Source organism: Dipodomys spectabilis, unplaced genomic scaffold (assembly GCF_019054845.1).
Source record: "Dipodomys spectabilis isolate Male_0828 unplaced genomic scaffold, ASM1905484v1 ptg000234l, whole genome shotgun sequence".
Classification (NCBI taxonomy): domain Eukaryota; kingdom Metazoa; phylum Chordata; class Mammalia; order Rodentia; family Heteromyidae; genus Dipodomys; species Dipodomys spectabilis.
In genome coordinates this window covers 20,041,282-20,054,846 of record NW_024870911.1, presented here as the reverse complement: position 1 = coordinate 20,054,846, position 13,565 = coordinate 20,041,282, and the positions used below count along the sequence as shown (strand labels likewise).

The 13,565-nt window shown below is 41.9% G+C and overlaps 1 protein-coding gene across 1 annotated transcript in view; it reads left to right on the top strand.

The window, feature by feature from the left end:
* The first annotated feature begins 160 nt into the window (after window positions 1-160).
* Nckap1l (NCK associated protein 1 like) overlaps window positions 161-13,565 on the top strand; it is a 56,621-nt gene continuing 43,216 nt past the window's right edge. The window contains exons 1-9 of the mRNA XM_042698730.1: window positions 161-325; window positions 1,385-1,495; window positions 2,130-2,222; window positions 2,671-2,727; window positions 3,456-3,598; window positions 5,463-5,553; window positions 5,635-5,772; window positions 8,521-8,569; window positions 8,665-8,821. Coding sequence (XP_042554664.1) covers window positions 224-325; window positions 1,385-1,495; window positions 2,130-2,222; window positions 2,671-2,727; window positions 3,456-3,598; window positions 5,463-5,553; window positions 5,635-5,772; window positions 8,521-8,569; window positions 8,665-8,821 — 941 coding nt within the window. The 5' untranslated portion in view covers window positions 161-223. The remainder of the gene's footprint in view (window positions 326-1,384; window positions 1,496-2,129; window positions 2,223-2,670; window positions 2,728-3,455; window positions 3,599-5,462; window positions 5,554-5,634; window positions 5,773-8,520; window positions 8,570-8,664; window positions 8,822-13,565) is intronic.

Genomic DNA, 13,565 nt, shown 5'->3' with positions numbered 1-13,565 from the left:
GCATGGCCAGAAAGAGGAAGTCTCCTCTGCTGTGTGTGTTAGAGGAAGCACAAGAAACCATAATGATTGCTTGCACCCATGAACCAATCACAGGGGCCACAGGAAGCCCAGTGCACCAACCAGGCTGGGTCCTTCTGCACAGGGTGTGTCACCACCCAAACTTAGAGTGTGTAGGGAGCTCAAGGCCTTATTGTCCGGATACCCCACTCTTTCCGTGGCCATCATGTCTTTGACCTCTGCCTACCAGCATAAATTAGCGGAGAAGCTCACTATCCTCAATGACCGAGGTCAGGGAGTTCTCATCCGAATATACAACATCAAGAAGGTAAGCACAAGTAATGAAATGGATCTAATTATTTCAGCAAGAGTAAAGCAGGGAACTGTAAAACTGGCAGGTCCAGAAGTTCGACCTAACTGATCTTCAGGTGCCCAGATTATGGAGGCCAGACAGTTTGGGGAGGCAGAAGGGGGCTTCTTTTTAGGCTTTCCCCTTCCTACATGCGATTCTTAGAGTGAGAGCAACTGCTTTCCACTGGAATTGAAGGTAAGGGTGATGGTGGCAGTGGTGGGGAGGGTAATTTTGTTCTGAATGATTTGGACATGGGTCTGGGGCTAGAGTTCTGGGTCTTATCACTTACCCTTTCCTATGCGCCAAGGAAACCTAAAGCTAGGTCTGCAGCAAAAACCTTTTTTTTTGGGGGGGTAGAAGTACTTCCCTTTAAGGAAAGAGAAATAGATTAAAAAAAAGTGGTAAGTGCCTTTTAAAGTACTTTGGGTGCAGTTCATGCTGTATTTGTATGCCTGTGTGTGTAGGATTAGAACTGTGAGTCTGGTAGAAGCTGGTAGCAATGGGTGAGCCAGGGGTTAGCGAAGACATCAAAAGCAGAAATGAAGACAGGGGCACTGTGGAAAGTTACTAGAAGTGAGAATAAGGTTCTTGTGGGAGGAAATGTTTGTGCATTTTGCAATAAAACAAATCACTAGGAACATGTTTTCTTTGTTCCAGTTTCCCCAGTAAATGCACTTTGGGATAAAAATATTCATTTAATAGGCATAACTGTGGGCCCAAGTCTCCCACAATTCTAACTCTACGACAAACCACTTTTCTTATAGCTTCCGTCTTCTCTTGAGAGGCGGGGAAACAACTTCCTCTTTGTGCTGGGACCAAGAAGATGTTAAGTTTCACCCAGTGAGACAAGACACTGGGGTTGTTGCTTAGCTCTTAAGATAGTTGGCTCACTGTTTTGGAACTTGTTCTTGATCTACTCTCATGCTTTTATAATGAATTCCTGCAGGGCTTTCCCCTAAGGATTGAATGATTCAGGTAAAGGTATGTCTCAGGGGGGGACAAAGGGTTGAAATATAATGCGGTTTTTCTGTGCAGACTTGTTCAGATCCTAAATCCAAGCCGCCTTTCCTCCTGGAAAAGTCTATGGAATCATGTCTCAAATATATCAACAAGAAATTTCCTAACATAGATGTCCGAAATAGCACGGTGAGAGCTTGACCCTACTTTTCTTTTCTCTGACAAAATTGTATGCAAAGATGGTTCACATTCTCCTCTTTGGACAGCTTTTCTTCATTCTTTTAGTTTCCTGAGGCATAAACATAAGGCTTCCAGTCATGAGAATTCTGAGATGGGAGCCTCTCAAGCTGGAACATAGCATTGCTCTGTGTCTCTATTGCGAGATTCACAAGGACACTTTACCAGCCTAGCAGAATGTGTATATTTTAATGTTCTTCCTGGTTTCCACTGGGTATTTCCTTGCTTAGAACTATGTATCTAGTGGGCTATTCACTCTTTTGCCCTTATTAATTATTAGCAGTGAACTTCCTATCTGTTTTTACTGTAGCTTCTTCTTATCCTGTTTCTTTTGACTTTGATTTAGATAGTATGTTTCTCCAGCTTTAAAAGGGGTCTTGAAATATCCTCTTATTTAGCTCTCTGAATCTAGTCAGAACTATCTTACCTAGGTAAAGAATCTCTATTTAAAGATGTGGAGAACATTGGAGAGATTTCACCTCCCATGTCAATGTATTTCAAACCTCTAAGGTGTTCAGGTATTAGTCCTTCTATGGAGTTAACTTTGGCCAATTGCCATTTTATTTTTACATGTTTTGTGTTTCAGCAACATTTAGGGCCAGTTCATCGTGAAAAAGCTGAGATAATTAGATTCCTCATCAACTACTATCAGTCATTTGTGGATGTCATGGAATTTCGGGTGAGCTCTTTCTGGTCCAATTCTCTTTTGTAGGCATTGTCATTAATTAGTAGGTGTTCATTTCTGTGGCTTCATAAAGTTTTTTGAAAGAAATGAGATATGTACTAATATAGAAGGATCTCTAAATTGTACTGTTAAAGAAAATAAATGACCAATTATATAGAAACTATCCATCTTTTAAAAAGCCCCATTTTACCCTGTGGAGGAATAGCATTCAGGGATAGTGAATTCAGGGAAAGTATGCATGATATGGAAGTACCTTGTATTTGTGGACACACATCTGAAAGGGGTCATTTAGGGTTTACAGAGAAGGGATTTCTTTTCTTTTTCTTCTCTACTTTTTTACCTGGAAACGCTCTGGGACCTGTCCCTTGTCCTCAAATTTTGATATTATGCGTCATCATTAAAAAAAATCTCTATTCACTCTTATTTTAAATTTCACTTCCAGGATCATGTATATGAACTTCTCAACACCATTGATGCCTGCCAGTGCCATTTTGATATTGTAAGATCCTTTATAGCCTTCTTCTATTATACAATAGGATTAAAGAAAAGACCAGGTGTAAGTTGAGACAGCGTAGAAAGGGATGGGACTAGAAGAATGGCTATTCCATTTATTCCTATTCAGGACCACAATTCTTTTGTAAAAAGTGCTGATGTTAAAATATAATCAGTGTAATTAGCAATGTGATTTAATTAATACAAATATTATACAAAATTTTCTTACTTTATTTCTTCCAACCTTCATGTACTTCCTTATTTCCCAGTCTCCTTGTATCTTGAGCTCTTATTTAGCCCTGGACTTTTGTACTTTGTGTGTGTGTGTGTGTGTGTGTGTGTGTGTGTGTGTGTGGCTTGCACTTAGGGCTCTGTCCCTTAGCTTTTATGCTCAAGGCTGACGCTCTAGCACTTGAGCCACCCTTCCACTTCTGGCTTTTTGCTGGTTAATTGGAGATAAGAATGCCACAGACTATCCTTCCCTGGCTGGCTTTGAACCATGATACTCATATGTCAGTTTCCTGAGTAGCTAGGATTACAGGTGTGAACCACCAGTGCTTGGTCTAGCCCATGACTTTTGTTTTAAATTTCTTCCTCTGAATTTTCAATCCTCCAGGTTTCTACTTGTTGTAGATTCTTTTGGAGTCTATTTAACACTGTTAGAAAATTGCAAAATAGGGAGATCCAAGTTGTTTGGTTATTCTGTCATTGGGATCCTATATATTTTCCTTGCAGAATCTCAACTTTGACTTCACTCGGAGTTACCTAGACTTGATTGTGACTTACACCTCAGTCATTTTACTTCTGTCACGGATTGAGGACCGGCGGATACTCATTGGCCTGTACAACTGTGCCCATGAAATGATGCATGGGCATAGGTAAGTGAAGGGAGATAAAGAGGCTCATTTATGATGATTTGAGATAAGAAGGTAGCTACAAAGGAAATAGATGCTGTGATTTCTCATAAGAAAATCTACATCATGACCCAGGCAAAATAACATATGTTTTTTTATGTGTAGTTAACTCTTGATAATTGATTATCCAGTTAGCATTTTCTCTGATCTATTTTTTTTGGGGAGGTGGGGTTTCTGGTCGTGGGCCTGAACTCTGGGCCTGGGCGCTGTCCCTCAGCTCTTCAGCTCAAGGCTAGTGCTCTACCACTTGAGCCATAGCGCCACTTCTGGCTTTTTTTTCTGCTTATGTGGTGCTGAGGAATAGAGCCCAGGGCCTCATGCATGCAAGGCAAGTGCTTTACCACTGAGCCACCTTCCCAGCCCCTGAGCTATTTTTTTTTTTAACCTGGACTAGCTTCCATGCTGCTTTTTAGGATATTACAAAAGACAAAAAGAGGGCCAGTTGCTGGTGGCTCACACTTGTAATCCTAGCTACTTAAGAGACTGAAATCTGAGGATCGTGGTTCAAAGCCAGCCTGGGCAGCAAAGTCCTCATGAGACTCTTATCTCCAATTAACCACTCAAAACTGGAAGTGGTGTTACAGCTCAAAGTGGTAGAGCACTAACTTTGAGTGAAAGAGCTCAAGGACAGTGTCTAGGCCCTGAGTTCAAGCCCCAAAACTGGCAAAAAAAAAAAAAAAAAGACAAAAAGACAATTCTTATTAGTATTGGTGAACTAATACCAGTAGGATTAAGCCATTAGAAGTAAATAATGTATGATAATACAGTTGAAGCCAAATACAAATGAATTTGTATTATCTACAATTTTCTCCTACCTTCACTAGAATATCAGAATTTTAGGGCTAAAAAATGAAGTCAAGAAGGTTCAGAGTGAGACATGACACATGGTTCTGTGTAAGATGGACATTCAGATGTGTTTATATGGATACCTGCCCATATGCCTGACCCATTATCTATCCATAGTTTCATGTCCCCCACTTGCCTTCGACATTTGTACATAGTGTGATGGTCTTTGGGAATGATGGGGAATGCCAACCTATGCACACATCTTTATCCTATATATAAACATATGCTTTAAGTTTTTAAATTGTTATTATAAAGGTGATGTACAGAGGGGTTACAGTTAAATGTCAGGTAAAAAGTACTTTTCTTTTTGGATAAGGTCACCCCTTCCCTTGCTTTCACCCAGTTTTTCTTTCCTGTTCGTACCCATATGTTGTACAGTTCATTTTCCACATAGTGTCTAGTGAGCATCACTGATGCATTTGTTTACCTTTTGTCCCTCTATTTCTGTGCCCCCTCACTCTTCCAAAGACAGATATATGAATAAACACGACAAACAGAAAAGAAAACAAACACAGCAACAAATTAAAAAATAACACCTCATTTCCATTTCCTGGAGCTCATTTTGATAAATATTATTTTATATGATCAGATGCATGTGGGCATTGCACTGTTGTCTTCTCCTAAGGATACCCTCCTTTGGTCTCATTGTGTGAATGCCTAGAGTCCTGTATAATTTTTCATATCCCAGTGTATTTTAGATTTAGCTTCTGAAGGGGAAACAAAGGAGGAGGCTACAATGCTTGATAAGAAATGTGCTCATTATCTTGCCCATGTAATTGTAACCCCTCTGTATAGTATTTTCACAATAAAAAAAAGAAAAAAAAGATTTAGCTTCCACATAGGAGAGAAAACATGCTCTGTTTGTCTCTCTGAGACTGGCTTACTTCACTTAACATGATTTGTTCTAGGTCCATCCATTTCAAACATAGGCTTTATGTCATGCTTAAGGCCTGTAACTCCTCCCTCCTCTGCTTTCTCCCAGTGACCCCAGTTTTGCTCGCCTGGGCCAGATGGTCTTGGAGTATGACCACCCTCTGAAGAAGCTGACAGAGGAGTTTGGGCCTCACACCAAGGCGAGTTCCCTGAAAGAGTGGAGAATTTCTCAGGCAAAGATGTCCCTGTCTGTGACGTGAAGGGTTTGTCTTTTCCTACAGGCTGTGAGTGGAGCCTTACTGTCTTTGCATTTCCTCTTTGTCCGGAGGAACCAAGGAGCGGAGCAGTGGCGCAGTGCCCAGCTTCTTAGTCTCATCAGCAACCCTCCAGCCATGATTGACCCTGCTAACTCAGACACAGTGAGTTCCCTTTTCCTTCTGTTAGGGAAGCCATTCTCTGCCAAGGCTATATCTGAAGATTGTGCTTCTTTCAGGAGAATCCGCCCTAAGAAGGCTTTGGCCTTCTTCTAAGATTTATTTCTAAACTGATTACTTCTTGTGTTTTCTTTCTTTTTTTTTTGTCTGTTTGTTTTTGTTTTTGGTGCTAGAACTGGGGCTTGAACTCAGGGCCTGTGTGCTGTCCCTTAGTATTTTTTTTTTTTTAAATTTTATTTTATTTTATTTGAGAACATACTGTACAGAGGGGTTACAATTACATGGTCAGGATAATGCATACATTTCTTACCAAGCATTGCAGCCTCCTCCTTTGTTTACCCTTCACCTCCCTTCCCAGCCTGTCCCTTAGTATTTTTGCCCAAGGCTGGCGCTCTACCACTTGAGCCACAGTTCCACTTCTGGCCTTCTGCTGGTTAATTGGAGATAAGAGACTCAGAAACTTTCTTGCCTGAGCTGGCTTTGAACCATGACCCTCAGACAACATCCTGAGTAGTTAGGATTACAGGTTTAAGCTACAGGTGTCTGGCTTCAGGCCTCACTATTGCAAGGCAAGCGCTATATGACTTTATCCATGCCCCAGTCTATTTGGTGGCTTTTTTCTTTTTAAAATCAGAACTGGGGTTTGATTCAGGGTCTTGTGCTTCCTGCATAGAAACTTTATCATTTGAGACATTCTCCCAGCCATTTTTTTATTTTCTTTTTTTTTTTCAATAGGTAGTGCTTTAAAAAAAAAACCTGGACTAATATGGACTATGATCCTCCTATTTATGCTTCTTGTATAGTTGGATTGAGAGTTGTACACACTGTGCCTAGTACTTTATTGGTTGAGATGGGCTCTCCTTACTTCTTTCCCCGGACTGACCTCTAACTCCAATCTTTCCCATTGTAGCCTCCCAAGAAGTTAAGATTACAGGCATGAGCTAGAGTACTTGGTTCTGGTTGGTTACTTCTTTTTTTTTTCTGTGTATGTGGTTCTGAGGAATTGAATCCAGGGCCTCATGCATGCTAAGCAAGAACTCTACCACTACCTTACATTCCCAGCCACCATTGGTAAATTCTTATAGCCAAAATATCATGGTTGGATTCGAGTTTTTGTTTGGACCAGAAATAATGTGTGCCTGCTCATGGGAAGGATTTAATCAATATTCATAGAAGAATGAATGTATAAAACTGAGTCAGTTGGAGCTAGTGGTTTACACCTGTAATTACAGCACCAGGGAGCTAGAGGCAGGAGAATCATGGGTTTGAGATCAGCCTGGGCAGCATACAGAGACACTGTCTTAAAAAGAAGCCAATATGCTGGGTGCCAGTGGCTCATGCCTGTAATCTTAGCTACTTAGGAGGCTGATATCTGAAGATCACAGTTTGAAGCCAGCCTGGACAGAAAAGTCCCTGTGACACTCTTATCTCTAACTAACCATTCAAAAATTGGAAATGGCGCTGTGGCTCAAAGTGGTAGAGCACTAGCCTTGAGCAGGAGAGCTTAGGGACAGTGCCCAGGCCCTGAGTTCAAGCCCCACACAGACAAAAAAAAAAAAAAGGAACAAACACTAGGAATTTGAGCTCATGAATCAGTTAATAAAAGCTTTTATTCCATTACTATGGGTCCAGAGTCCTCCCTCAAAGATCTTATGGGCCTAATATTTTATAGTATCTTGTTATAAAAATAGAACTGAAGATACAAGATTGATGATAACTGTCAACTGAGTGATTTCTACCTTAAGTGTGATAAAATAATTCAATGGAGGAAGAATCATGTAAAGGCTCTGAATTTTATTCTCTTGCTGTTAAAAATATCTAAAAGGTGTGTGTGTGTGTGTGTGTGTGTGTGTGTGTGTGCATGTGTGTATGTGTGCGCGCACACCAGTGTGCCAATATGCCAGTACTGGGGTTAGAACTCAGGACCTCATGGCCTCTCTTGGCTTTTTGACTGAAGACTGGCACTTGAGCCATAGCTCCACTTCTTGGTTTCTGCTGGTTAATTAGAGTCACAGTCTCACAGACTTTCTGGCCCAGAGGCTTTAAACTGCCATCTTCATATCTCAGGCTCCTGAGTCACTAGGATTACAGAAATGATTTAGCAATGCCTGAGCTGAACTGTTGAAGAGAGAGAAAATGATGTCAAATATTTTGTTTGAAATTCTGTCCTGAGCTTCTATTCCTTTTTTCAATAATGTTCTTTCCTCTCAGCCTAATGTTTCAGTGCCTTCCTTTCCTGGAACATTCTTTTTTTTCTTCTTCAGTTGTGGGGCTTCAACTCTGGGCCTGGGCACTGTCCTTGAGCTCTTCAGCTCAAGGTGAGTGTTCTACCACTTGAGCCACAGAGCCACTTCTGGTTTTTTGGTGGTTAATTAGAGATAAGAGTTTCATGGACTTTCCTGCCCTTGACAAACCGCAAACCTCAGATCTCAGCTTTCTGAGTAGCTAAGATTATAGGCATGAGCCACCAGCGCCCAGCTTCCTGGCATATTCTTAACCATTAGCTTATCAAAGTGCCCTAATCTAGTCTGATGAAATAAATGTGTGTGTGTGTGTGTGTGTGTGTGTGTGTGTGGGCCTTCCAAATGCTGGACATGTACTATTCCCTCTCCCCCACCAACTTCATATCTCTAGCACCACCCTGCATTGATTCTCAGCTTCTAGATTGACTTTTCCTTTAGGGTAAGACTAAGTTAACTAACTGCTTGGCTGTCTCTGCCTTTCTTCTCCTAGATGGCCTGTGAGTATCTGTCTGTGGAAGTGATGGAGCGCTGGATCCTAAGTAAGTTTAGTGGGATTAGCTGAGTAGGGGCGAAGTAGCATCTTGCAAGGGTGAACATTCTAAATGCCTTTGTCTGTACTCCTTACCCCCTGCAGTTGGGTTTCTTCTTTGTCATGGGTGCCTCAACTCCAATAACCAGTGCCAGAAGCTGTGGAAGCTGTGTCTGCAGGGCTCCCTCTACATCACCCTCATCCGGGAGGATGTGCTGCAGGTACACAAAGTCACTGAGGACCTGTTCAGCAGTTTGAAAGGGTGAGAGACGCAAGAACCAAACTGATCTTTGGTAACTTTTAGCCCCCCTTGACGTGTGTGTGTGTGTGTGTGTGTGTGTGTGTGTGTGTGTGTGTGCGTGTGCGTGCGTGTGTGCGTGTGCACGTGTGCGCACTCGTGTACACACGTGTAAGCCAGTATTGATATTTGAACTCAGGGCTTGGGGTGTTGTCTTCTAGCTTTTTCCACTCCAGGCTAACATTCTTGAGCCATAGCTCCATTTCCAACTATTTGGTGGTTAATTGGAGCTTAGAGTCTCATAGACTTTCATTCCCAAACTGGCTTTGAAATGTGATCCTCAAATCTCAGCCTCCTGAGTAGCTAGGATTATAGGTGTGAGTAATCAGTGCCCCACTTTCTCCTGACACTCTTGTCCTCCTCCTCTTCCTCCTCCTCCTCCTCCTCTTTCTTTTGGTAAGTGTCCCTAGAGTACAGGTGGAAAGGGTTAGACCTAACTATTAAAGAAATGTTTTTCAAATCCCTACTATTTGCTTGGTATTCCTCAGGATCTTAGGAACACAGTGACTTAATAAGATATGGTAGAGATGAAGCACATAAACTCTGAAATCAGACTGTCTCAGTTTGAATTCAAGGTGTGTGGCCTTGGGCAAGTTACTTAATTTTTCCATGCCATTGTCTCAGTCTCCTCTTCTGTAACATGTGGAGAACAGTAGTGATTTACTATGACAGATCTCCTAGGGTTGTGAAGAATCAAAGTATTACTATTTGTAAAGTGCATGTTAAGAGTTCCGGTAGCTTGTAAGCACCATGTATGTGCTTGTTAAATAAAAGGAGTCTCAAGCCAGGTTTGGTGAAGCACATATGTGATCCCAGTTCTTGGAAGGATGAAGCAGGAAGCTAGTCTGGGCAAGAAAAAGAAAAAAAAACCTGTCTAAGGAGTTTACAAATTGGTAAAAACAGACAAATTCTTATGATAGGGTAAAGGATTATGGCTTGTAACACAAAGAATGCTGTGGAAATATTCAGGATACTTAAAAAAGCAAAAGACCAGTCAGGCACCAGTGGCTCACATCTATAATCCTAGCTACTCAGGAGGCTGAGATCTGAGAATCACAGTTCAAAGCCAGCCTAAGCAGGAAAGTCTGTGAGACTCTTATCTCCAATTAAACACCTGAAAATTGGAAGAGGCGCTGTGGCTCAAGTGGTAGAGTGCTAGCCTGGAGCTTAGGAGCTCAGGGACAGTGCCCAGGCTCAGAGTTCAAGCCCCATGACTGACCAAAAAAAAAAAAAAAGTGAAAGAAGCCATGTGCTGGTGGCTCACACCTCTAATTCAAGTGAATCAAGAGGCTGAGATCTGAGAATCATGTTTCAAAGCTAGCCCAGGCAGGAAAGCCTGTGAGACTCTTATCTTCAATTAACTACCTAAAGGCCAGGAGTGGGGCTGTGTATCGTAGTAGTAGAGCTGTAGCCTTATTCACAAAATCTCAGAGGCAGTGACCAGGCTTTGAGTTCAAGGATCAGAGGAAAAAAAAAGGCAAAAGAGCTGTGTGCTGGTGGTTCGTGCCTCTAATCCTAACTACTCAGGACGTTGAGCTCTGAGAATGGGGGTTTAAAGCCAACCCTGGCAGGAAACTCTGTGAGACTCTTATCTCTAATTAACCATCAACAAACCTGAAATGGAGCTGTAATTCAAGTGGTAGAGTCCAAGCCTCAAGCAAAAAATTAAGGGACAACACTCAGGCCCTGAGTTCAAGCCCTAGAACTAGCACAACCCTCCAGCTCCCCCCAGAAAGCAAAAGATTTATGCAATATAAGGAGAAACCAGACTATCAGAGGGATAGTTGGCCCTTCAGGATCAAGAAAAACTAGAGATATATAGACATAAGAGCTGAACAGCTGAAGCAAGCATGGTGTGTATGTGTAAAAGGTGTGTGTATGTGTGTGTGTGTGTGTGTGTGTGTGTGTGTGTGTGTGTGTGTGTGTGTGTGTGTGTGTTGAGTGGAATGCAGAAGAGTTGATTAAGACAGGAAAAGGTATTCTAGACAGACACTAGCAAAATTTTGGAGGCAAGAGAGAGGATGGCTAGGGTTAAAAAGCTGGTCATAATTTAGAGCAAGAATTACCAAGATGGGGATGTGAAGAGATGGGCTTGGAGAGATAACTTGGGACCTCACGTGCTCTGTCATGGGGTTTGAATCTGTCTCTGTAGGGAACCATCGGGTGAATTCAAACTGTGCAGTTGAGATGACCATATTTGCATTTTAGAAAAGATCATTCTGCTGCACAGGAAAGAGAAATTAGATGGGAAAAGCTAGCAGCAGAGCTGAAGTAAGTAAAATAGGATGATGGCAAAATTTCCAGTGTGGATCTCTGGCATTCCTTCAAGTTACGGAAGGTGTGAGCCAAAGCAAGTTCATGGGAAAGAGGCTGTGAATTCAGTTTTGAAGAAGTTGAATTTGCAGTGTCTTGAGGATGCTGAGGGGAGATGTGTTAGGCCTTTTGCTGTGCGGTCTGGGAACTGAGGACTGAGGTTTGGAAGCAGATGAAGATTGGTGACATGACAACCAAAACCCTGAAAGTAGGTGTGAGTCTCCAGGAGAATATGTATTGTGAGAAGAATAGCAGGCTCCCCTCTGGGTACATTGCTATTTAAAGGGCCAGGTAGAGGCAGGGAAACCGATGGGGGACAGTTAGAAGAAGGGAGAAAACAGAAGAGAAGAATGCATTGCAAGAAGGAACAGGCTGGACATAGTGGCTAATGCCTATAATCCTAGCTAGGAAGGATAGGGAGGATTGCAATTGGAGGCTAACCTGAGGTGAAAAGTTCATCAGACAATCCTCTTCCCAGCCCCCAAATATCAACCAGTAAAGAGCTGAGTAGAGTGTGGTGGTACACAGCTGTCACTGTAGTTATGCATGAGTTATAAATAGGAGGATTAAGGTCCAGGCTAGCCTGGAACTTATCTGAAAAGTCAAAAGCATAGGGGGCTGAGAAGTGGCTTATATGGTAGAGCACTTGCTTAGCAAGTGTGAGGCTGAGTTCATACCACAATACTGCCATAAATCAATCAATAAAAATTAAATTAAATTAAAAAGGAGGGAAGGTCCAGTTATTCAAACTAAATGTTGCTATGGGAACAAACACAAGGGCAATTGAAAAATGCTCAATGGATTTGGCTATAAAGGTCATCTTTTAGGGAACAGCTTCACATGAGTGCAGGGTTGCAGTGGATTTAAAAATAAATGGGAGGCTGGGCACCAGTGGCTCACACCTATAATCCTAGCTACTCAGAAGGCTGAGATCTGAGGATGGCCAACTGGTTTGAAGCCAGCCCAGGCAAGATAATCTGTGAGACTCTTATCTCCTATTAACCATCATAAAACCAGAGGTAGATCTGTGGATCAAGTAGCAGAGTGCCAGCGTTGAGCAAAAAAAGCTGAAGAGCTGGGGCATGGTGGTTCATGCCTGTAATCCTACTCAGGGGGCTGAGATCTAAGAATCGTGGTTCACAGCCAGCCCAGGAAGGAAAGGCCATGAGACTCTTATCTCCAATAAACCACTAAGAAAGCTAGAAGTAGCACTGTGGCTCAAGTAATAGAATGCTAGCCTTGAGCTGAAACACTGAGGGACAGTCTCTAGGCCCAGGCCCATAGTTCAAGCCCCAGGACTGACCAAAACAAACAAACAAACAAATAAATAAAAGCTAAAGGAAAATGCCCAGGACCTGAATTCAAACCCTGCTACTGGCATTAAAAAAGAGAGAGAATTGGGGCTGGGAAGGTGGTTCAGTGGTAGAGTGCTTGCCTTGCATGCATGAGGCCCTGGGTTCGATTCCTCAGTACCACATAAGCAGAAAAAGCCAGAAGTGGCACTGTGGCTCAAGTGGTAGAGCACTAGCCTTGAGCTAAATTGTTCAGGGACAGTGCCCAGGCTCAGAGTTCAAGCCCCATAGCTGCAAAAAAAGAAAAAAAAAAAAAGAGAATAAATTAGAGATAAGGAACTTAACAACTCTTTAATAGTCTGTAAAGGGAAGATGAGAAAGCTATATCATAAAGAAGATATGTGGGATATCTGCATTACCTGCATTTATTTCTGGTGGCAAATAGAACATCCAGCAATGTGACGATCACAAAGTAGAAGTTGACTACAGTCTTACTCCTGAAATAGTTTGATATGCATCTTCCAGGTGTGTGTGTGTGTGTGTGTGTGTGTGTGTGTGTGTGTGTATGTGTGTATGTGTGTTTGTGCATATGTATCAAACTTTATATATACATATATAAATTATATGTGTTATATAAAAATTATGTGTTATATAAATATGTAAGTGCCAGACTCAAAGAGGGAATAAGTCTATAGTTAATAATTAGAAGTTTTAGGATGTGAGTTGGGCCCTAGTGTCTCAAACCTATAATCCTAGCTACTCAGGAGGCTGAGATCTGGAGGAACATGGTTCATAGTCAGCCCGAGTAGCATAGCCCAAGATACTTCATCTAGTGAAGATCTGGAGGTGTAGCTCAAGTAGTAGAGCATCAGTTGAGCAAGCAAGCCAAGGGAGTGGGAGGCCTCCGAGTCCAAGTCTCGAAAATGACCAGAAAGAAAAAAAAAAGGATGTTTCAGAATGTGGATTTGGGTTATTTATATGAAGAAACTTGGTAATGATTACTAGTTCTAAGGAATGGAAGGAATATTTGAGAGTTGTTCCCCATCACTAAGAACAGCAACTGGTATGTATGATTTATAGTTTAGGGAGTTCTTTGACATAAA